The 25,058-nt window shown below is 34.5% G+C and overlaps 1 protein-coding gene across 2 annotated transcripts; it reads right to left on the minus strand.

Annotated features, from left to right (window-relative positions):
* Positions 1–442: 442 nt before the first annotated feature.
* On the minus strand, positions 443–22,955 carry CDK2AP2 (cyclin dependent kinase 2 associated protein 2). 2 transcript variants are annotated; one of them, XM_038764840.1, is made up of 4 exons: positions 22,913–22,955; positions 2,144–2,244; positions 1,916–2,048; positions 443–792 (listed from the first exon to the last, which is right to left on the minus strand). In XM_038764840.1, exons 2-4 carry the CDS (start codon positions 2,156–2,158, stop codon positions 725–727), a joined length of 216 nt encoding a protein of 71 aa, XP_038620768.1. In that variant the 5' UTR covers positions 2,159–2,244; positions 22,913–22,955; the 3' UTR covers positions 443–724. The 2 variants fall into 2 exon arrangements, with proteins under 2 accessions (XP_038620768.1, XP_038620767.1); XM_038764839.1 differs by lacking the exon at positions 22,913–22,955 and adding an exon at positions 22,583–22,686.
* Positions 22,956–25,058: the final 2,103 nt, after the last annotated feature.

Raw genomic sequence — 25,058 nt, forward strand, 5'->3', positions numbered from 1 at the left:
TTACGATCGTCATTAACAAACACCGCTTTTATCATTCTTATCGATAACTATTACTCTATTTATTTATTTTACTTGTACATATCTATTCTATTTATTTTGTTAGCATGTTTGGTTTGGTTCTGTCTCCCCCTTCTAGACTGTGAGCCCACTGTTGGTTAGGGACCGTCTCTAGATGTTGCCGACTTGGACTTCCCAAGCGCTTAGTCCAGTGCTCTGCACAAAGTAAGCGCTCAACAAATACGATCGATTAACAAATACCGTGATGATTACGATCGTCATGAACAAACACCGCTTTCATCATTCTTATCGATAAGGAGCCGGGAGAGCCCCCCCCCACCCCCCGCCATCCGCCGCCCCCGTTGGAGTCACACGCTTAACGTCCCGTCCCCCGGAGCAGCAGGGCTCCCCAGATGCAGCCCGCCCACGCGCCCAGGGACACGGCACAACTCCAAAGCTTCCTTTATTGGCTCATAGAAAAAGAACAATTTAGTAAAAGACGCTGAGAAAAGAGGTGCCAAGGCCCAGCCGTTGGGGGTGAGGAGTCAACGGGGAGCTGAGGGAAGGGGTGCGATGGAGGAGGGCGGGAGAGGGGCCTGAGTAGCCCCCGGCCATTGGCCGAGGATGCTCCGCCGGGGGGGATTTGAGCGCTTCTCCGGCCGTGGATGGACCGGTCCGGGGGTGGAGGGGCGAGGTCGGACGGGGGGGGGGGGACGGCCGCTAGCTGTTACGTGCGGGCGTTTCGCTCTGTCTCTGCCAGACACTCTCGGACCAGTGCCCGGGCGTGGATGATACCTGCGGGGAGCAATCGGGAGACGTCAGGGGCGGGAGGGACAAACGGGAGGCCTCCTCCAGGAGGCCTTCCCAGACTGAGCCCCTTCCTTCCTCTCCCCCTCGCCCCCCTCTCCATCCCCCCCATCTTACCTCCTTCCCTTCCCCACAGCACCTGTATATATGTTTGTACGGATTTATTACTCTATTTATTTTACTTGTCCATATCTATCCTCTTTATTTTATTTTGTTAGTATGTTTGGTTTTGTTCTCTGTCTCCCCCTTTTAGACTGTGAGCCCGCTGTTGGGTAGGGACCGTCTCTCTACGTTGCCAATTTGTACTTCCCCAGCGCTTAGTCCAGCGCTCTGCATCATCATCATCAATCGTATTTATTGAGCGCTTACTCTGTGCAGAGCACTGCGCTAAGCGCTTGGGAAGTCCAAATTGGCAACACATAGAGACGGTCCCTATCAATCAATCAATCAATCGTATTTATTGAGCGCTTACTCTGTGCAGAGCACCGCGCTAAGCGCTTGGGAAGTCCAAATTGGCAACACATAGAGACGGTCCCTATCAATCAATCAATTGTATTTATTGAGCGCTTACTCTGTGCAGAGCACCGCGCTAAGCGCTTGGGAAGTCCAAACTGGCAACACATAGAGACGGTCCCTACCCAACAGCGGGCTCCCGGTCTAAAAGGGGGAGACAGAGAACAAAACCAAACATACCAATCAATCAATCGTATTTATTGAGCGCTTACTCTGTGCAGAGCACCGCGCTAAGCGCTTGGGAAGTCCAAACTGGCAACACATAGAGACGGTCCCTACCCAACAGCGGGCTCCCGGTCTAAAAGGGGGAGACAGAGAACAGAACCAAACATACCAGCAAAGTAAAATCAATAGGATAGATATGTAGAAGTAAATTAAATAGAAGAATAAATATGTACAACCATAAGATATGTACAAGTAAAATAAATAGAGGAATAAATATGTACAACCATATTGTGCACATAGTACGCACTCAATAAATACGATTGATTGATTGATTGAGAGCTGGGGTGACCGTCGTTGGCGAGGGCCGGGGAGACGACCGCGGTCCCCCGCGGGGACCGGACCCCCCCGGTCCCCCAAGGCCCGGAGGACGCACCTCGCTTGAGTCGCTCCATGGCGCTTTTGCTGCCGGCGTAGGTGGGCCGGACCTCCTTGCCCATCTCCTCGATGACGGACAGCAGGTCCGTGTAGGTGCTCTGGGACCCCTGGGCGCCGGGCGGCTTCATCGCCTGCGTGACAGACGCCCGCCGGGCGGGGGGATGGGATGGGTGGGCCCCCCGGGCCCCCGGCCGCCCCCAGCCCCCGCCGGGCCCCACGGGCTCACCTGCACGTAGCCCATGGAGGGCGGCCCGAAGTCATTGAACAGCGGACGGAAGGCGGCGGCGGTCCCCGGGGCCGAGCCGGACGGCGACGGGACGTTCGTGGCTGTCGGAGAGAACGGGAGGGGGGGGGGTCAGTCGGCAGCGCGGGCGGAGGCGGGGACCCCGGGATCAATCAATCAATCAATCGTATTTATTGAGCGCTTACTATGTGCAGAGCACTGTACTAAGCGCTTGGGAAGGACAAATTGGCAACATAGAGAGAGAGTCCCTACCCAACAGTGGGCTCACAGTCTAAAAGGGGGAGACAGAGAACAGAGCCAAACATACCAACAAAATAAAATAAATAGGATAGAAATGTACAAGTAAAATAAATAAATAAATAGAGTAATAAATATGTACAACCATATATACGTATATACAGGTGGTGTGGGGAAGGGAAGGAGGTAAGATGGGGGGGATGGATGGGGGACGAGGGGGAGAGGAGGGAAGGGGCTCAGTGTGGGAAGGCCTCCTGGAGGAGGTGAGCTCTCAGCAGGGCCTTGAAGGGAGGAAGAGAGCGAGCTTGGCGGAGGGGCAGAGGGATTGGGGGCATTCCGGGCCCGGGGGAGGACGTGGGCCGGGGGTCGATGGCGGGACAGGCGAGAACGAGGCCTAACGGGGAGGGGATTAGCGGCGGAGGAGCGGAGGTTGCGGGCTGGGCTGTAGAAGGAGAGAAGGGAGGTGAGGTAGGAGGGGGCGAGGTGATGGACAGCCTTGAAGCCCAGGGTGAGGAGTTTCGGCCCGATGCGCAGATTGATTGGTAGCCACTGGAGATTTTTGAGGAGGGGAGTAACATGCCCAGAGTGTTTCTGGACAAAGACAATCCGGGCAGCGGCGTGAAGGATGGATTGAAGTGGGGAGAGACACGAGGATGGGAGATCAGAGACAAGGCTGGTGCAGTAGTCCAGACGGGATAGGGTGAGAGCTTGAATGAGCAGGGGAGCAGTTTGGATGGAGAGGAAAGGGCGGATCTTGGCAATTTTGTGGAGCTGGAGGGGGGCCTCCCTTCTGCGTCACCTCAACTCGCTCCCTTTGCTCTCCCCCTCCACCCCACATATATATATGTATACGTCTATAATTCTACTTATTTCTATTGATGCCTGTTTACTTGTTTTAATGTCTGTCTCCCCCCCCCCCGGTCTGTAAGCCCACTGTGGGCAGGGACTGTCTCTGTCATCATCATCATCAGTCGTATTTATTGAGCGCTTACTCTGTGCACAGCACTGGACTAAGCGCTTGGGAAGTACAAGTCGGCAACATCTAGAGACAGCCCCTACCCGACGGTGGGCTCACAGTCTAAAAGGGGGAGATAGAGAACAAAACCAAACATACTAATAAAATAAATAGAATAGATATGTACAAATAAAATAAATAAATAGAGTAAAAAATATGTACAAACATATATACATCTAGACAGGTGCTGTGGGGAAGGGAAGGAGGTAAGATGGGGGGGATGGAGAGGAGGGCAAGGAGGAGAGGAAGGAAGGGGCTCAGTCTGGGAAGGCCTCCTGGAGGAGGTGAGCTCTCAGCAGGGCCTTGAAGGGAATATATATATATATATATATATATATATATATATATATATATATATACATCTATAATTCTACTTATTTCTATTGATGCCTGTTTACTTGTTTTAATGTCTGTCTCCCCGCCCCGGTCTGTAAGCCCACTGTGGGCAGGGATTGTCTCTGTCGCTATATTGTACTTTCCAGAATAATAATAATGGCATTTATTAAGCGCTTACTATGTGCAAAGCACTGTTCTAAGTGCTGAGCACTGTTCTAAGCGCTGAGCACAGAATAGACTGTGAGCCCACTGTTGGGTAGGGACCGTCTCTCTATGTTGCCAGCTTGGACTTCCCAAGCGCTTAGTCCCGTGCTCTGCACACAGTAAGCGCCAATAAATGCGAATGAATGAATGAATGAATGGACTGTGAGCTCACTGTTGGGTAGGGGCCGTCTCTAGATGTTGCCAACTTGTACTTCCCAAGCACTTAGTACAGTGCTCTGCACACAGTAAGCGCTCAATAAATACGAATGAATGAATGAATGAATGCTCAATAAATACAACTGAATGAATTCACCTGTATATATGTATATATGTTTGTACTTATTTATTTATTTTACCTGTACATAGCTATTCTATTTATTTTATTTTGTTAGTATGTTTGGTTTTGTTCTCTGTCTCCCCCTTTTAGACTGTGAGCCCACTGTTGGGTAGGGACTGTCTCTAGATGTTGCCAACTTGTACTTCCCAAGCGCTTAGTCCAGTGCTCTGCACACAGTAAGCGCTCAATAAATACGATTGATTGATTGATTGATTACTTATTTCTATTGATGCCTGTTTACTTGTTTTAATGTCCATCTCCCCCCCCTCGGGTCTGTGAGCCCACTGTTGGGTAGGGACCGTCTCTATATGTTGCCCACTTGGACTTCCCAAGCGCTTAGTCCAGTGCTCTGCACACAGTAAGCGCTCAATAAATACGATTGATTGATTGATTGTCTCTATCGCTATATTCTACTCTATTAGAATAGAATAAAGTATTCTATTTATTTTATTATCTATTCTATTTATTTTATTTTGTTAGTATGTTTGGTTTTGTTCTCTGTTTCCCCCCTTGTAGACTGTGAGCCCGCTGTTGGGTAGGGACTGTCTCTATATGTTGCCAACTTGGACTTCCCAAGCGCTTAGTCCAGTGCTCTGCACACAGTAAGCGCTCAATAAATACGATTGATTGATTGATCGATTATACTGTACTTTCCAAGCACTTAGTACAGTAAGTGCTCAATAAATACAACTGAATGAATGAATGAATGAATATCCAGCACATGGCCTCTTCAATTAATCAATCAATCAACCAATCATATTTATTGAGCACTTACTGTGTGCAGAGCACTGGACTAAGCGTTTGGGAAGTACAAGTTGGCAACATATAGAGACGGTCCCTACCCAACAGTGGGCTCACAGTCTAGAACGGGGAGATCAACCCTGCCATTTAATAATAATAATAATAATAATTATGGCATTTGTTAAGCGCTTACTACGTACAAAGCACTGTTCTAAGCACTGGGGAGGTTACACGGTGATCAGATTGTCCCACGGGGGCTTACAGTCTTAATCCCCATTTTGCAGATGAGGCGACTGAGGCCCAGAGAAGTTAAGTGACTTGCCCAAAGTCACACAGCTGACAACTGGTGGAGCCGGGATTTGAACCCATGACCTCTGACTCCAAAGCCCGGGCTCTTTCCACTGAGCCACGCTGCTGGGAAGTCCAAGTCGGCAACATACGGAGCCGGTCCCTACCCAACAACGGGCTCCCAGTCTAGAATGGGGAGACAGACAGCAAAACAAAACATGTGGACGGGTGTCAGGTCATCAGAATAAATAAAAATAAAGCTAGATGCACAGTATTAACAAAATTAATAGAATAGTAAATATGCACAAGTAAAATAAATAGAGTAATAAATCTGTACAAACATCTATACAGGGGCTGCGGGGAGGGGAAGGAGGTAGGGCGGGGGGGATCATCATCATCATCAGTCATTTATTGAGTGCTTACTATGTGCAGAGCACTGTACTAAGCGCTTGGGAAGTCCAAGTTGGCAACATAGAGAGACAGTCCCTACCCAACGGTGGGCTCACAGTCTAAAAGGGGGAGACAGAGAACAAAACCAAACATACTAACAAAATAAAACAAATAGAATAGATACGTACAAGTAAAATAAATAAATAAATAAACTGAGTAATAAATATGTACAAACATATATGAGGAGAGAAAAAAGGGGGCTCAGTCCGGGAAGGCCTCCTGGAGGAGGTGAGCTCTCAGGAGGGCTTTGAAGGGAGGAAGAGAGCGAGCTTGGTGGATGTGCGGGGGGGAAAGCACTGTTCTAAGCGCTGGGGGGGATACAAGGTGATCAGGCTGTCCCGCGTGGGGCTCGCAGTCTTCATCCCCACTTGACAGATGAGGGAACTGAGGCCCAGAGAAGCGAAGTGACTTGCCCAAAGTCACCCAGCTGAACAAGGGGCAGAGCCAGGATTGGAACCCATGACCTCCGAGGAGCAGCGTGGCTCAGTGGAAAGAGCCCGGGCTTTGGAGTCAGAGGTCAGGGGTTCAAACCCCGGCTCCGCCAATTGTCAGCTGGGTGACTCTGGGCAAGTCACTTCACTTTTCTGGGCCTCAGTGACCTCATCTGTAAAATGGGGATGAAGACTGTGAGCCCCCCGTGGGATAACCTGAGCACCTTGTAACCTCCCCAGTGCTGAGAACATTGCTTTGCACATAGTAAGCGCTTAATAAATGCCATTATTATTATTATTCTCAGTTACCTCATCTGCTAAATGGGGGTTCTGTGAGCCCCCCATGGGACAACCTGATCACCTTGTAACCTCCCCAGTGCTGAGAACAGTGCTTTGCACATAGTAAGCGCTTAATAAATGTCATTATTATTATTATTCTCAGTTACCTCATCTGCTAAATGGAGGTTAAGACTGTGAGCCCCCCATGGGACAACCTGATCACTTTGTAACCTCCCCAGTGCTGAGAACAGTGCTTTGCACATAGTAAGTGCTTAATAAATGCCATTATTATTATTATTATTATTATTCTCGGTTACCTCATCTGCAAAATGGGGGTTAAGACTGTGTGCCCCCCATGGGACAACCTGATCAGCTTGTAACCTCCCCAGCGCTTAGAACAGTGCTTGGCATATAGTAAGCGCTTAATAAATACCATCACTATTATCATTATTATTATTATTATTCTCGGTTACCTCATCCATAAAATGGGGGTTAAGACCGTTAGCCCCCTGTGGGACCACCTGGTCACCTTGTAACCTCTTCTGCGCTTAGAACAGTGCTTGGCACATAGTACGCACTTAATAAATGCCGTCATTATTATTATTCTCAGTTACCTCATCCGTAAAATGGGGATTAAGACTGTGAGTCCCACGACTTTATAAACAAACAAACAAATAAATAAATAAATAAAGCAATGAATATGTACAAACATATATACATATATACAGGCACATAGTATAGATAGTATATATATATAGTGTACTACATAGTATAGTACATCTAGTATATATTGGCACATAGTAAGCGCTTAATAAATGTCATAAAAAAATAAGTAAGGACAATTGACTGACTGTGTGGACGAGCAAAATAAATAAATAAATACATAAGGAAGTAAATAAATAAATAAATAAATAAATGAAAAAAGTAATAAATATGTACAAACATATATACAGGCATATAGTATATAGATACTTTATATATATATATATATATAGTATACTATATAGTACAGCATATATAGTATATATTGGCACATAGTAAGCGCTTAATAATTGTCATAAAAAAATAAATAAGTACAATTGACTGACTGTGTGGACGATATGTACAAACATATATACATCTATACAGGCACATAGTATAGATAGTATATATATTTAGTATACTATATAGTATATATTGGCACATAGTAAGCGCTTAATAAATGTCATTAAAAATAAACAAGTACAATTGACTGTGTGGATGAGTAAAATAAATAGAGTAATAAATATGCACAAACATATATACAGACACATAGCATAGATAGTACACACACACACACATATATATAGTACACTATATAGTATAGTATATATAGTATATATTGGCACATAGTAAGCACTTACTAAATGTCATTAAAAAAATAAATAAGTACAATTGACTGACTGTGGACGAGTAAAACAAACAAATAAATAAATAAATAATAAATAGAGTAATAAATATGTACAAACATATACATATATACAGGCACATAGCATGTATATAGTATACTATATAGTATAGTATATATAGTATATATTGGCACATAGGAAGCGCTTAAATGTCATAAAAAAATAAATAAGTGCAATTGACTGTGTGGACGAGCAAAATAAATAAATAAATAAATAGTGATGAATATGCACAAACACATATAGACATATACAGGCCCATAGCATAGATAGTATGTATATAGTATACTATATAGTATAGTATATATAGCATATATTGGCACATAGTAAGCGCTTAATAAATGTCATTTAAAAAAATAAATAAATAAATAGAGTAATGAATATGCACAAACACATATACACATATATAGGCACATAGCATAGATAGTATATATACTATATAGTATAGTATATATAGTATATATTGGCACATAGTAAGCGCTTAATAAATGTCATTAAAAAATAAATAAATACAATTGACTGACTGTGTGGACGAGTAAAATAAATAAATACGTAAATAAAGTAATAAATATGTACAAATACATACATATATACAGACACATAGTATATATATATAGTATACTATATAGTATAGTATATCTAGTATATATTGGCACATAGTAAGCGCTTACTAAATGTCATTAAAAAACTAAGTACAACTGACTGACTGACTGTGGACGAGTAAAATGAATAGAGTAATAAATACGTACAAACATATATACAGGCACATAGTATACATAGTATATACATATACATATGGTCTACTATATAGTATAGTATATACAGTATATATTGGCACATAGTAAGCGCTTAATAAATGTCATTAAAAGAATAAATAAGTACGATTGACTGACTGTGTGGACGAGCAAAATAAATAAATAAATGAATGAATGAATGAATGAATAAAGTAACAAATATGTCCAAACATATATACAGGCACATAGTATGTATGTATGTGTATATATATATATATATGTATGTATGTATGTATATATAGTATAGTATATCTAGTATATATTGGCACATAGTAAGCGCTTAATAAAGGTCATAAAAAATAAATAAGTACAATTGACTGACTGTGTGGACGAGTAAAACAAACAAATAAACAATAGAGTAATAAATATGTACACACACATATACATATACACAGACACATAGTATAGATAGTATATATATAGTATACTATATAGTATAGTATATATAGCATATATTGGCACATAGCAAGCGCTTAATAAATGTCATAAAAAAATAAATAAGTACAATTGACTGACTGTGGACGAGTAAAATAAATAAATAGAGTAATAAATATGTACAAACATATATACAGGCACATAGTATAGATAGTATATACATATACATACAGTATACTGTATAGTATAGCATATACAGTATGTATTGTAAATGTCATTAAAAAAATAAGTACAATTGACTGACCGACTGACTGTGTGGACGAGTAAAACAAACAAATAAATAAATAATAGAGTAATAAATATGTACACACATATATACATATAAACAGACACATAGTATAGATAGCATATATATATGTAGTGTACTATATAGTATAGTATATATAGCATATATTGGCACATAGTAAGCGCTTAATAAATGTAATTAAAAAAATAAGTACAATTGACTGTGTGGACGAGTAAAACAAATAAATAAATAATAGAGTAATAAATATGTACACACATATATACAGACACATAGTATAGATAGTATATATATGTAGTGCACTATATAGTATAGTATATATAGCATATATTGGCACATAGTAAGCGCTTACTAAATGTCATTAAAAAACTAAATAAGTACAATTATATAGCATATATTGGCACATAGTAAGCGCTTACTAAATGTCATTAAAAAACTAAATAAGTACAATTGACTGAGTGAGTGACGGAGTGAGTGTGTGTGCGGAGGAATGATCGGACCTGCAGGGATGGGGTTCGGGGTCCCGGTGATATATATATATATATGTAGTGTGCTATATAGCATAGTATATATAGCATATATTGGCAAATAGTAAGTGCTTAATAAATGTCATTTAAAAAATAAATAAGTACAATTGACTGACTGTGTGGACGAGTAAAACAAACAAATAAATAACAGAGTAATAAATATGCACACACATATATACATATACACAGACACATAGTATAGATAGTATACGCATATATGCAGTGTACTATATAGTATAGTATATATAGCATATTTTGGCACATAGTAAGCGCTTAATAAATGTCATTAAAAAAATAAATACAATTGACTGACTGACTGTGGACGAGTAAAACAAACAAATAAATAATAGAGTAATAAATATGTACACACATATATACATATATACAGACACATAGTATAGATAGTATATATATATATATATGTAGTGTACTATATAATATAGTATGTATAGCATATATTGGTACATAGTAAGCGCTTAATAAATGTCATTAAAAAAATAAATAAGTACAATTGACTGTGTGGACGAGTAAAACAAACAAATAAATAAATAATAAATAGAGTAATAAATATGCACACATATATATATACATATACACAGACACATAGTATAGATAGTATATATATAGTATACTATATAGTATAGCATATATAGGCACATAGTAAGCGCTTAATAAATGTCGTTAAAAAAATAAGTACAATTGACTGACAATGTGTGGACGAGTAAAATAAATAAATAGAGTAATGAATATGTACAAACATATATGCAGGCATATAGTATAGATAGTATATATATAGTATACTATATAGAATATATAGTATATATTGGCACATAGTAAGCGCTTAATAAATGCCATTAAAAAAATAAATAAGTACAATTGACTGTGTGGACGAGTAAAATAAATAAATAGAGTAATAAATATGTACAAACATATATGCAGGCATATAGTATAGATAGTATATATATATATATATATATATATATATATATATATACAGTATACTATGTAGAAAATATAGTATATATTGGCACATAGTAAGCGCTTAATAAATGCCATTAAAAAAATAAATAAGTACAATTGACTGTGTGGACGAGTAAAATAAATAAATAGAGTAATAAATATGTACAAACATATATGCAGGCATATAGTATAGATAGTATATATATATATATATATATATATATATATATATATATACAGTATACTATGTAGAAAATATAGTATAGATTGGCACATAGTAAGTGCTTAACAAATGTCATTAAAAAATAAATAAGTACGATTGACTGACTGACTGTGTGGACGAGCAAAACAAACAAATAAATAAATAAATAAATAATAGAGTAATAAACATGTACACACATATATACATAAATAGAGACACATAGTATAGATAGTATATATATATATATGTAGTGTACTATATAGTATAGTATATATAGCATATATTGGCACATAGTAAGCGCTTACTAAATGTCATTAAAAAAATAAATAAGTACAATTGACTGACTGTGTGGACGAGTAAAACAAACAAATAAATAAATAATAAATAGAGTAATAAATATGAACACACATATATACAGACACATAGTATAGATAGCATATATATATGTAGTGTGCTATATAGTATAGTATATATAGCATATATTGGCACACAGTAAGCGCTTAATAAATGTCATTAAAAAAATAAATAAGTACAACTGACTGACTCTGTGTGGACGAGTAAAACAAACAAATAAATAAATAATAGAGTAATAAATATGTACACACATATATACAGACACATAGCATAGATAGCATATATATATATGCAGTGTACTATATAGTATAGTATATATAGCATATATTGGCACATAGTAAGCGCTTAATAAACGTCATTAAAAAAATAAATAAGTACAACTGACTGTGTGGATGAGTAAAACAAACAAATAAATAATAGAGTAATAAATATGCACACACATATATACATATATACAGACACATAGTATAGATAGTATATATATGTAGTGTGCTATATAGCATAGTATATATAGCATATATTGGCACATAATAAGAGCTTAATAAACGTCATTAAAAAAATAAATAAGTACAATTGACTGACTGTGTGGACAAGTAAAACAAATAAATAAATAAATAATAGAGTAATAAATATGCACACATATATACATATATACAGACACATAGTATAGATAGTATATATATGTGTGTGTGTGTGTGTAGTGTACTATATAGCATAGTATATATAGCATATATTGGCACATAATAAGAGCTTAATAAACGTCATTAAAAAAATTAAGTACAATTGACTGTGTGGACGAGCAAAACAAATAAATAAATAAATGAGTAATAAATATGTACACACACATATACATAAATACAGACACATAGTATAGATAGTATATATATATGTAGTGTACTGTATAGTATAGTATATATAGCATATATTGGCACATAGGAAGCGCTTACTAAATGTCATTAAAAAAGAAGTACAATTGACTGACTGACTGTGTGGACGAGTGAAACAAACAAATAAATAAATAATAAATAGAGTAATAAATATGCACACATATATACAGACACATAGTATAGATAATATATATATATGCAGTGTGCTATATAGTATAGTATATATAGCATATACTGGCACATAGTAACTGCCTACTAAATGTCATTAAAAAAATAAATAAGTACAACTGACTGTGTGGACAAGTAAAACAAATAAATAAATAAATAATAGAGTAATAAATACATACACACATAGTATAGGTAGTATATATATATGTAGTGTACTATATAGTATAGTATATATAGCATATATTGGCACATAGTAAGCGCTTACTAAATGTCATTAAAAAAATAAGTACAATTGACTGACTGTGTGGACGAGTAAAACAAACAAATAAATAAATAATAGAGTAATAAATATGAACACACATATATACAGACACATAGTATAGATAGTATATATATATGTAGTGTGCTATATAGTATAGTATATATAGCATATATTGGCATATAGTAAGCGCTTAATAAATGTCATTAAAAAAATAAATAAGTACAATTGACTGGCTGACACTGTGTGGACGAGCAAATCAAACAAACAAATAAATAAATAATAAATAGAGTAATAAGTATGCACACACATATACACACATATAAAGACACATAGTATAGATAGTATATATATATGTAGTGTACTATATAGTATAGTATATATAGCATATATTGGCACATAGTAAGCGCTTACTAAATGTCATTAAAAAAATAAGTACAATTGACTGTGTGGACGAGTAAAACAAACAAATAAATAATAAATAGAGTAATAAATATGAACACACATATACAGACACATAGTATAGATAATATATATATATATATATATGTAGTGTGCTATATAGTATAGTATATATAGCATATATTGGCACATAGTAAGCGCTTCATAAATGTCATTAAAAAAATAAATAAGTACAATTATATAGCATATATTGGCACATAGTAAGAGCTTACTAAATGTCATTAAAAAAATAAGTACAATTGACTGACTGACTGTGTGGACGAGTAAAACAAACAAATTAATAAATAATAAATAGAGTAATAAATATAAACACACATATATACAGACACAGTATAGATAGTGTATATATATATATATATATATGTAGTGTACTATATAGTATATAAAGCATATATTGGCACATAGTAAAAGCTTCATAAATGTCATTAAAAAAAATAAGTACAATTGACTGACTGACACTGTGTGGACGAGTAAAACAAACAAATAAATGAGTAATAAATACGCACACATATATATACATATATACAGACACATAGTATATATATATATATATATATGTAGTGTACTATACAGTATAGTATATATAGCATATATTGGCACATAGTAAGCGCTTACTAAATGTCATTAAAAAACTAAATAAGTACAATTATATAGCATATATTGGCACATAGTAAGCGCTTACTAAATGTCATTAAAAAAATAAGTACATTGACTGACTGACTGTGTGGACGAGTAAAACAAACAAATAAATAATAGAGTAATAAATATGAACACACATATATACAGACACATAGTATAGATAGTATGTGTGTATATATATATATATATGTAGTGCACTATATAGTATATATAGCATATATTGGCACATAGTAAGCGCTTACTAAATGTCATTAAAAAACTAAATAAGTACAACTATATAGCATATATTGGCACATAGTAAGCGCTTACTAAATGTCATTAAAAAACTAAATAAGTACAATCGACTGAGTGACGGAGTGTGTGTGCGGAGGAATATACACAGACACACAGTATAGATAGTACATATATATATATGTAGTGCACTATATAGTATAGTATATATAGCATATATTGGCACATAGTAAGCGCTTACTAAATGTCATTAAAAAACAAGTACAATTGACTGACTGACTGCGTGGACGAGTAAAACAAACAAATAAATAAATAATAAATAGAGTAATAAATATGAACACACATATACAGACACATAGTATAGATAGTATATATATATATGTAGTGTTCTATATAGTATAGTATATATAGCATATATTGGCACATAGTAAGCGCTTAATAAATGTCATTAAAAAAATAAATAAGTACAATTGACTGGCTGACACTGTGTGGATGAGCAAAACAAACAAACAAATAAATAAATAATAAATAGAGTAATAAGTATGCACACACATATACACACATATAAAGACACATAGTATAGATAGTATATATATATATGTAGTGTACTATAGAGTATAGTATATATAGCATATATTGGCACATAGTAAGCGCTTACTAAATGTCATTAAAAAAATAAGTACAATTGACTGACTGACTGTGTGGACGACTAAAACAAATAAATAAATAAATGAGTAATAAATATGTACACACATATATACACATATACAGACACATAGTATAGATCGTATATATATGTAGTGTGCTATATAGCATAGTATATATAGCATACATTGGCACATAGTAAGCGCTTACTAAATGTCATTAAAAAAATAAGTACAATTGACTGACTGAGGACGACTAAAACAAACAAATAAATAAATAATAGAGTAATAAATATGCACACACATATACATAGTATAGATAGTATATATATATATATATGTAGTGTGCTATATAGCATAGTATATATAGCATATATTGGCACATAGTAAGCGCTTACTAAATGTCATTAAAAAACTAAATAAGTACAATTAAATAGCATATATTGGCACATAGTAAGCGCTTAATAAATGTCATTAAAAAAATAAATAAGTACAACTGACTGACTGACACTGTGTGGACGAGTAAAACAAACAAATAAATATATGAGTAATAAATACGCACACATATATATACATATATACAGACATAGTATATATATATATATATATATATATATATATATATGTAGTGTACTATATAGTATAGTATATATAGCATATATTGGCACATAGTAAGCGCTTACTAAATGTCATTAAAAAACTAAATAAGTACAATTATATAGCATATAGTGGCACACAGTAAGCGCTTACTAAATGTCATTAAAAAAATAAGTACAATTGACTGACTGTGTGGAAGAGTAAAACAAACAAATAAATAAATAATAAATAGAGTAATAAATATGAACACACATATATACAGACACATAGAATAGATAGTATATATATATATATATATATATATATATATATACACATGTAGTGTACTATATAGTATATAAAGTATATATTGGCACATAGTAAGCGCTTCACAAATGTCATTTAAGAAAATAAGTACAATTGACTGACTGACACTGTGTGGACGAGTAAAACAAAGAAATAAATGAGTAATAAATACGCACACATATATATACATATATACAGACACATAGTGTATATATATATATGTAGTGTACTATATAGTATAGTATATATAGCATATATTGGCACGTAGTAAGCGCTTACTAAATGTCATTAAAAAACTAAATAAGTACAATTATATAGCATATAGTGGCACATAGTAAGCGCTTACTAAATGTCATTAAAAAACTAAATAAGTACAATTATATAGCATATATTGGCACATAGTAAGCGCTTGGTAAATGTCATTAAAAAACTAAATAAGTACAATTATATAGCATATATTGGCACATAGTAAGCGCTTAACAAATGTCATTAAAAAAATAAGTACAATTGACTGACTGACTGTGTGGACGAGTAAAACAAACAAATAAATAAATAAATAATAGAGTAATAAATATGCACACACATGTATACATATATACAGACACAAAGTATAGACAGCATATATATAGTATACTATATAGCATAGTATATATAGCATATATTGGCACATAGTAAGCGCTTACTAAATGTCATTAAAAAAATAAATAAGTACAATTGACTGTGTGGACGAGTAAAACAAGCAAACAAATAAATAAATAATAGAGTAATAAATATGAACACACATATATACAGACACATAGTATAGATAGCATATATATATGTAGTGTGCTATATAGTATAGTATATATAGCATATATTGGCACATAGTAAGCGCTTAATAAATGTCATTAAAAGAATAAGTGCAAATGACTGAGTGGACGAGTAAAACAAACAAATAAATAATAGAGTAATAAATATGCACACACATATATACAGACACATAGTACAGATAGTATATATATATATATATGTAGTGTGCTATATAGTATAATATATATAGCATATATTGGCACATAGTAAGCGCTTACTAAATGTCATTAAAAAACTAAAGAAGTACAATTGACTGACTGAGGACGAGTAAAACAAATAAATAAATAATAGAGTAATAAATATGCACACACATATATACACATATACATACATAGTATAGATATTATATATATGTAGTGTGCTATATAGCGTAGTATATATAGCATATATTGGCACATAGTAAGCGCTTACTAAATGTCATTAAAAAACTAAATAAGTACAATTATATAGCATATAGTGGCACATAGTAAGCGCTTACTAAATGTCATTAAAAAACTAAATAAGTACAATTATATAGCATATAGTGGCACATAGTAAGCGCTTAATAAATGTCATTAAAAAACTAAATAAGTACAATTGACTGACTGAGGACGAGTAAAACAAAAAAATAAATAATAGAGTAATAAATATGTACACACATATATACATAAATACACACACATAGTATAGATAGTACATATATGGTGTACTATATAGTATAGTATATATAGCATATATTGGCACATAGTAAGCGCTTAATAAATGTCATTAAAAAACTGAATAAGTACAATTGACTGACTGACTGTGTGGACGAGTAAAACAAACAAACAAATAAATAATAAATAGAGTAATAAATATGAACACACATATATACAGACACATAGTATAGATAGTATATATATATATATATATATATATATATGTAGTGTGCTATATAGTATATATAGCATATATTGGCACATAGTAAGCGCTTACTAAATGTCATTAAAAAACTAAATAAGTACAATTATATAGCATATATTGGCACATAGTAAGCGCTTACTAAATGTCATTAAAAAAATAAGTACAATTGACTGACTGTGTGGACGAGTAAAACAAACAAATAAATAATAAATAGAGTAATAAATATGAACACACATATATACAGACACAGTATAGATAGTGTATATATATATATGTAGTGTACTATATAGTATATAAAGCATATATTGGCACATAGTAAAAGCTTCATAAATGTCATTAAAAAAATAAGTACAAGTGACTGACTGACACTGTGTGGACGAGTAAAACAAACAAATAAATGAGTAATAAATACGCACACATATATATACATATATACAGACACATAGTATACATATATATGTAGTGTACTATATAGTATAGTATATATAGCATATATTGGCACATAGTAAGCGCTTACTAAATGTCATTAAAAAACTAAATAAGTACAATTATGTAGCATATATTGGCACATAGTAAGCGCTTACTAAATGTCATTAAAAAACTAAATAAGTACAATTATGTAGCATATATTGGCACATAGTAAGCGCTTAATAAATGTCATTAAAAAACTAAATAAGTACAATTGACTGACTGAGGACGAGTAAAACAAATAAATAAATAATAGAGTAATAAATATGCACACACATATATACATATATACAGACACATAGTATATATATATGTAGTGTACTATATAGTATAGTATATATAGCATATATTGGCACATAGTAAGCGCTTAATAAATGTCATTAAAAAACTAAATAAGTACAATTGACTGACTGACTGTGTGGACGAGTAAAACAAACAAACAAATAAATAATAAATAGAGTAATAAATATGAACACACATATATACAGACACATAGTATAGATAGTATATATATGTAGTGTGCTATATAGTATATATAGCATATATTGGCACATAGTAAGCGCTTACTAAATGTCACTAAAAAACTAAATAAGTACAATTATATAGCATATATTGGCACATACTAAGCGCTTGCTAAATGTCATTAAAAAACTAAATAAGTACAATCGACTGAGTGACGGAGTGTGTGCGCGGAGGAATATACACAGACACACAGTATAGATAGTACACACATATATATATATGTAGCGCACTATATAGTATAGTATATATAGCATATATTGGCACATAGTAAGCGCTTACTAAATGTCATTAAAAAACAAGTACAATTGACTGACTGCGTGGACGAGTAAAACAAACAAACAAATAAATAAATAATAGAGTAATAAATATGAACACACACATATACAGACACACAGCATAGACAGTATATATACACATGTAGTGTTCTATATAGTATATATAGCATATATTGGCACATAGTAAGCGCTTCATAAATGTCATTAAAAAAATAAATAAGTACAACTGACTGACTGACACTGTGTGGACGAGTAAAACAAATAAATGAGTAATAAATACGCACACATATATATACATATATACAGACACACAGTATACATATATATGTAGTGTACTATATAGTATAGTATATTTAGCATATATTGGCACATAGTAAGCGCTTACTAAATGTCATTAAAAAACTAAATAAGTACAATTATGTAGCATATATTGGCACATAGTAAGCACTTACTAAATGTCATTAAAGAAATAAGTACAATTGACTGACTGCCTGTGTGGATGAGTAAAACAAACAAACAAATAAATAGATAATAAATAGAGCAATAAATATGAACACACATATATACAGACACATAGTATAGATAGTATATATATATATGTAGTGTACTATATAGTATATATAGCATATATTAGCACATAGTAAGCGCTTACTAAATGTCATTAAAAAATTAAATAAGTACAATTATATAGCATATATTGGCACATAGTAAGCGCTTACTAAATGTCATTAAAAAAATAAGTACAATTGACTGTGTGGACGAGTAAAACAAACAAATAAATAGATAATAAATAGAGCAATAAATATGAATACACATATATACAGACACATAGTATAGATAGTATATATATATATGTAGTGTGCTATATAGTATACTATATAGTATATATAGCATATATTGGCACATAGTAAGCGCTTAATAAATGTCATTAAAAAACTAAATAAGTACAATTATATAGCATATAGTGGCACATAGTAAGCGCTTGCTAAATGTCATTAAAAAACTAAATAAGTACAATCGACTGAGTGACGGAGTGTGTGTGCGGAGGAATATACACAGACACACAGTATAGATAGTACACATATATATATGTAGTGCACTATATAGTATAGTATACATAGCATATATTGGCACATAGTAAGCGCTTACTAAATGTCATTAAAAAACTAAATAAGTACAATTATGTAGCATATATTGGCACATAGTAAGCGCTTAATAAATGTCATTAAAAAAATAAATAAGTACAATTATATAGCATATATTGGCACATAGTAAGCGCTTACTAAATGTCATTAAAAAACTAAATAAGTACAATTGACTGACTGAGGACGAGTAAAACAAATAAATAAATGATAGAGTAATAAATATGCACACACATATATACACATATACATACATAGTATAGATATTATATATATGTAGTGTGCTATATAGCGTAGTATATATAGCATATATTGGCACATAGTAAGCGCTTACTAAATGTCATTAAAAAACTAAATAAGCACAATTATGTAGCATATATTGGCACATAGTAAGCGCTTACTAAATGTCATTAAAAAACTAAATAAGTACAATTGACTGACTGAGGACGAGTAAAACAAATAAATGAGTAATAAATATGCACACACATATATACATATATACAGACACATAGTATATATATATATGTAGTGTACTATATAGTATAGTATATATAGCATATATTGGCACATAGTAAGCGCTTACTAAATGTCATTAAAAAACTAAATAAGAACAATTATATAGCATATATTGGCACATAGTAAGCGCTTACTAAATGTCATTAAAAAACTAAATAAGTACAATTATATAGCATATAGTGGCACATAGTAAGCGCTTACTAAATGTCATTAAAAAACTAAATAAGTACAATTATATAGCATATATTGGCACATAGTAAGCACTTAATAAATATGTCATTAAAAAACTAAATAAGTACAATTGACTGACTGTGTGGACGAGTAAAACAAACAAATAAATAATAAATAGAGTAATAAATATGAACACACATATATACAGACACATAGTAGAGATAGCATATATATATATATGTAGTGTGCTATATAGTATATATAGCATATATTGGCACATAGTAAGCGCTTAATAAATGTCATTAAAAAACTAAATAAGTACAATTATATAGCATATAGTGGCACATAGTGAGCGCTTACTAAATGTCATTAAAAAACTAAATAAGCACAATTATATAGCATATATTGGCACATAGTAAGCGCTTACTAAATGTCATTAAAAAACTAAATAAGTACAATTATATAGCATATATTGGCACATAGTAAGCGCTTAATAAATATGTCATTAAAAAACTAAATAAGTACAATTGACTGACTGACTGTGTGGACGAGTAAAACAAACAAATAAATAATAAATAGAGTAATAAATATGAACACACATATATACAGACACATAGCATAGACAGCATATATATATATATATATATGTAGTGTGCTATATAGTATATATAGCATATATTGGCACATAGTAAGCGCTTACTAAATGTCATTAAAAAACTAAATAAGTACAATTATATAGCATATATTGGCACATAGTAAGCGCTTACTAAATGTCATTAAAAAACTAAATAAGTACAATTATATAGCATATATTGGCACATAGTGAGCGCTTACTAAATGTCATTAAAAAACTAAATAAGTACAATTATATAGCATATAGTGGCACATAGTAAGCGCTTACTAAATGTCATTAAAAAACTAAATAAGAACAATTATATAGCATATATTGGCACATAGTAAGCGCTTACTAAATGTCATTAAAAAACTAAATAAGTACAATTATATAGCATATAGTGGCACATAGTAAGCGCTTACTAAATGTCATTAAAAAACTAAATAAGTACAATTATATAGCATATATTGGCACATAGTAAGCGCTTAATAAATATGTCATTAAAAAACTAAATAAGTACAATTGACTGACTGTGTGGACGAGTAAAACAAACAAATAAATAATAAATAGAGTAATAAATATGAACACACATATATACAGACACATAGTAGAGATAGCATATATATATATATGTAGTGTGCTATATAGTATATATAGCATATATTGGCACATAGTAAGCGCTTACTAAATGTCATTAAAAAACTAAATAAGTACAATTATATAGCATATATTGGCACATAGTGAGCGCTTACTAAATGTCATTAAAAAACTAAATAAGTACAATTATATAGCATATATTGGCACATAGTAAGCGCTTAATAAATGTCATTAAAAAACTAAATAAGTACAATTATATAGCATATAGTGGCACATAGTAAGCGCTTACTAAATGTCATTAAAAAACTAAATAAGCACAATTATATAGCATATATTGGCACATAGTGAGCGCTTAATAAATATGTCATTAAAAAACTAAATAAGTACAATTGACTGACTGACTGTGTGGACGAGTAAAACAAACAAATAAATAATAAATAGAGTAATAAATATGAACACACATATATACAGACACATAGCATAGACAGCATATATATATATATGTAGTGTGCTATATAGTATATATAGCATATATTGGCACATAGTAAGCGCTTACTAAATGTCATTAAAAAACTAAATAAGTACAATTATATAGCATATATTGGCACATAGTGAGCGCTTACTAAATGTCATTAAAAAACTAAATAAGTACAATTATATAGCATATATTGGCACATAGTAAGCGCTTACTAAATGTCATTAAAAAACTAAATAAGTACAATTATATAGCATATATTGGCACATAGTGAGCGCTTACTAAATGTCATTAAAAAACTAAATAAGCACAATTATATAGCATATAGTGGCACATAGTAAGCGCTTACTAAATGTCATTAAAAAACTAAATAAGTACAATTATATAGCATATATTGGCACATAGTGAGCGCTTACTAAATGTCATTAAAAAACTAAATAAGTACAATTGACTGAGTGCGCGTGCGGAGGCCTGTTCGGACCTGCGGGTCCTGGGTTCGGATTCGGGGTCCCGGCGCTGGCGGAGCCTGCGACGGGCGCCGGGGCGATGGGCTTGTAGGACATGCCCGGCCGGCTCTCCTCCCCGGGACGCCGGCCCCGGATTGGCCGCCCGGCCGCGCCGCGCCGCCTCCCGATTGGCCGCCGGCCCCAGCCGCCCGCGGCCCGCCGCCCGGATTGGCCGCCCGCTCGAACGGCCCGAAGGCGCGGACCGGGCCTCCGCTCCCGATTGGCGGCGGCGGCCCCCGGCGCCTCCTCATTGGCGGAGCGCGGGCCCCGCGTCCGATTGGCTGCGCCCGCTCGGCGAGCCTCACCTGCCCGGACGCCCGCGGGGATTGGCCGGCTGGCGGCGGGCGCGGCCGCCGATTGGCCCGGCGCTGAGGGGCCGGGAGACGGGCTCCACGACGGCCGCCGCCGCCGCCGCCGCCACGCGCCTTGTTCCCGCGCGGCCCCGCTCCCGCTTCCGCTCGCTCCCGCCCACGCTCGCTCCCGCCTACGCTCGCTCCCGCTGCCGCCTTCCCCGTGCGGACCCCGCCGGGCGCCAGGCGCTGACGCAGCCGGCCGCGCGCCCCGCCCTCTGACGTCACCGCGCACCCGCACGCACGCACGCACGCACGCTCGAGCGCGCCCCCTCCCGTCGCCTGCCGCCGCCATGGCAACCGGCCAAGCCAGGCGCCCTCGGGGTCAACCCGGGCATCCCCCTGCCCCCGGCTCATCATCATCATCATCATAATAACAATGATATAATAATATTATAATAATATAATGACGATAATAGCAACAATATAATAAAAACAATAATGATAATGATAATAACTATGACATTTATTAAGCGCTTACTATGTAGAGAGCACCGCTCTAGGTGCTGGGGAGGTTGCAAGGTGATCAGGTTGTAATAATAATAATTATAATAATAATAATGACAATGATGATAATAATAATCATCATCACATTTATTAGTAATAATAATAAAAGTAATAATGGCATTTATTAAGCGCTTCCGATAATCATCATCACATTTATTAGTAATAATAATAAAAGTAATAATGGCATTTATTAAGCACTTCCTATGTACAAAGCACCGTTCTAGGCGCCGGGGAGGTTACAAGGTGATCAGGTTGTAATAATGATAATAATAATAATAATAATATTTATTATTATTATTGATGATGATAATGGCGTTTATTAAGTGCTTACTATGTACAAAGCACCGTTCTAGGCACCTGGGAGGTTACAAGGTGATCAGGTTGTAATAATAATAGTAATAATAATGATAGCATTTATGATTATTAATAATAATGATAATAATGATGGCATTTATTAAGCGCTTACTATGTACAAAGCACCGTTCTAGGCGCCGGGGAGGTTACAAGGTGATCAGGTTGTAATAATGATAATAATAATAATAATAATAGCATTTAATAATAATAATAATGGCGTTTATTAAGCGCTTACTATGTACAAAGCACCGTTCTAGGCACCTGGGAGGTTTCAAGGTGATCAGGTTGTAATAATAATAATAATGATAATGATGGCATTTATTAAGCGCTTACTATGTACAAAGCACCGTTCTAGGTGCCGGGGAGGTTACAAGGTGATCAGGTGGTAATAATAATAATGATAGCATTTATGATTATTAAGAATAGTAATGATGGCATTTATTAAGCGCTTACTATGTACAAAGCACCGTTCTAGGCCCTGGGGAGGTTACAAGGTGATCAAGTGGTAATAATAATAATAATGATAGCATTTATGATCAGGTGATCAGGTTGTAATAATAATAATAATAACAATAATAATGGCACTTATTAAGCGCTTACTATGTACAAAGCACCGTTCTAGGCGCCGGGGAGGTTACAAGGTGATCAGGTGGTAATAATCATAATAATAATAATAATAGCATTGAATAATAATAATAATAATAATAATAATGGCGTTTATTAAGTGCTTACTATGTACAAAGCACCGTTCTAGGCGCCTGGGAGGTTACAAGGTGATCAGGTTGTAATAATAATAATAATGATAATGATGGCATTTATTAAGCGCTTACTATGTACAAAGCACCGTTCTAGGTGCCGGGGAGGTTACAAGGTGATCAGGTGGTAATAATAATAATAATAATGATAGCATTTATGATTATTAAGAATAATAATGATGGCATTTATTAAGCGCTTCCTATGTACAAAGCACCGTTCTAGGCGCCGGGGAGGTTACAAGGTGATCAAGTGGTAATAATAATAATAATGATAGCATTTATGATCAGGTGATCAGGTTGTAATAATAAAATAATAATAATAACAATAATAATAATAATAATAACAATAATAATGGCATTTATTAAGCGCTTACTATGTACAAAGCACCGTTCTAGGCGCCGGGGAGGTTACAAGGTGATCAGGTTGTAATAATGATAATGATAATAATAATAGCATTTAATAATAATAATAATAATGATAATAA

This window comes from Tachyglossus aculeatus, chromosome 22, assembly GCF_015852505.1.
Source record: "Tachyglossus aculeatus isolate mTacAcu1 chromosome 22, mTacAcu1.pri, whole genome shotgun sequence".
Lineage (NCBI taxonomy): Eukaryota > Metazoa > Chordata > Mammalia > Monotremata > Tachyglossidae > Tachyglossus > Tachyglossus aculeatus.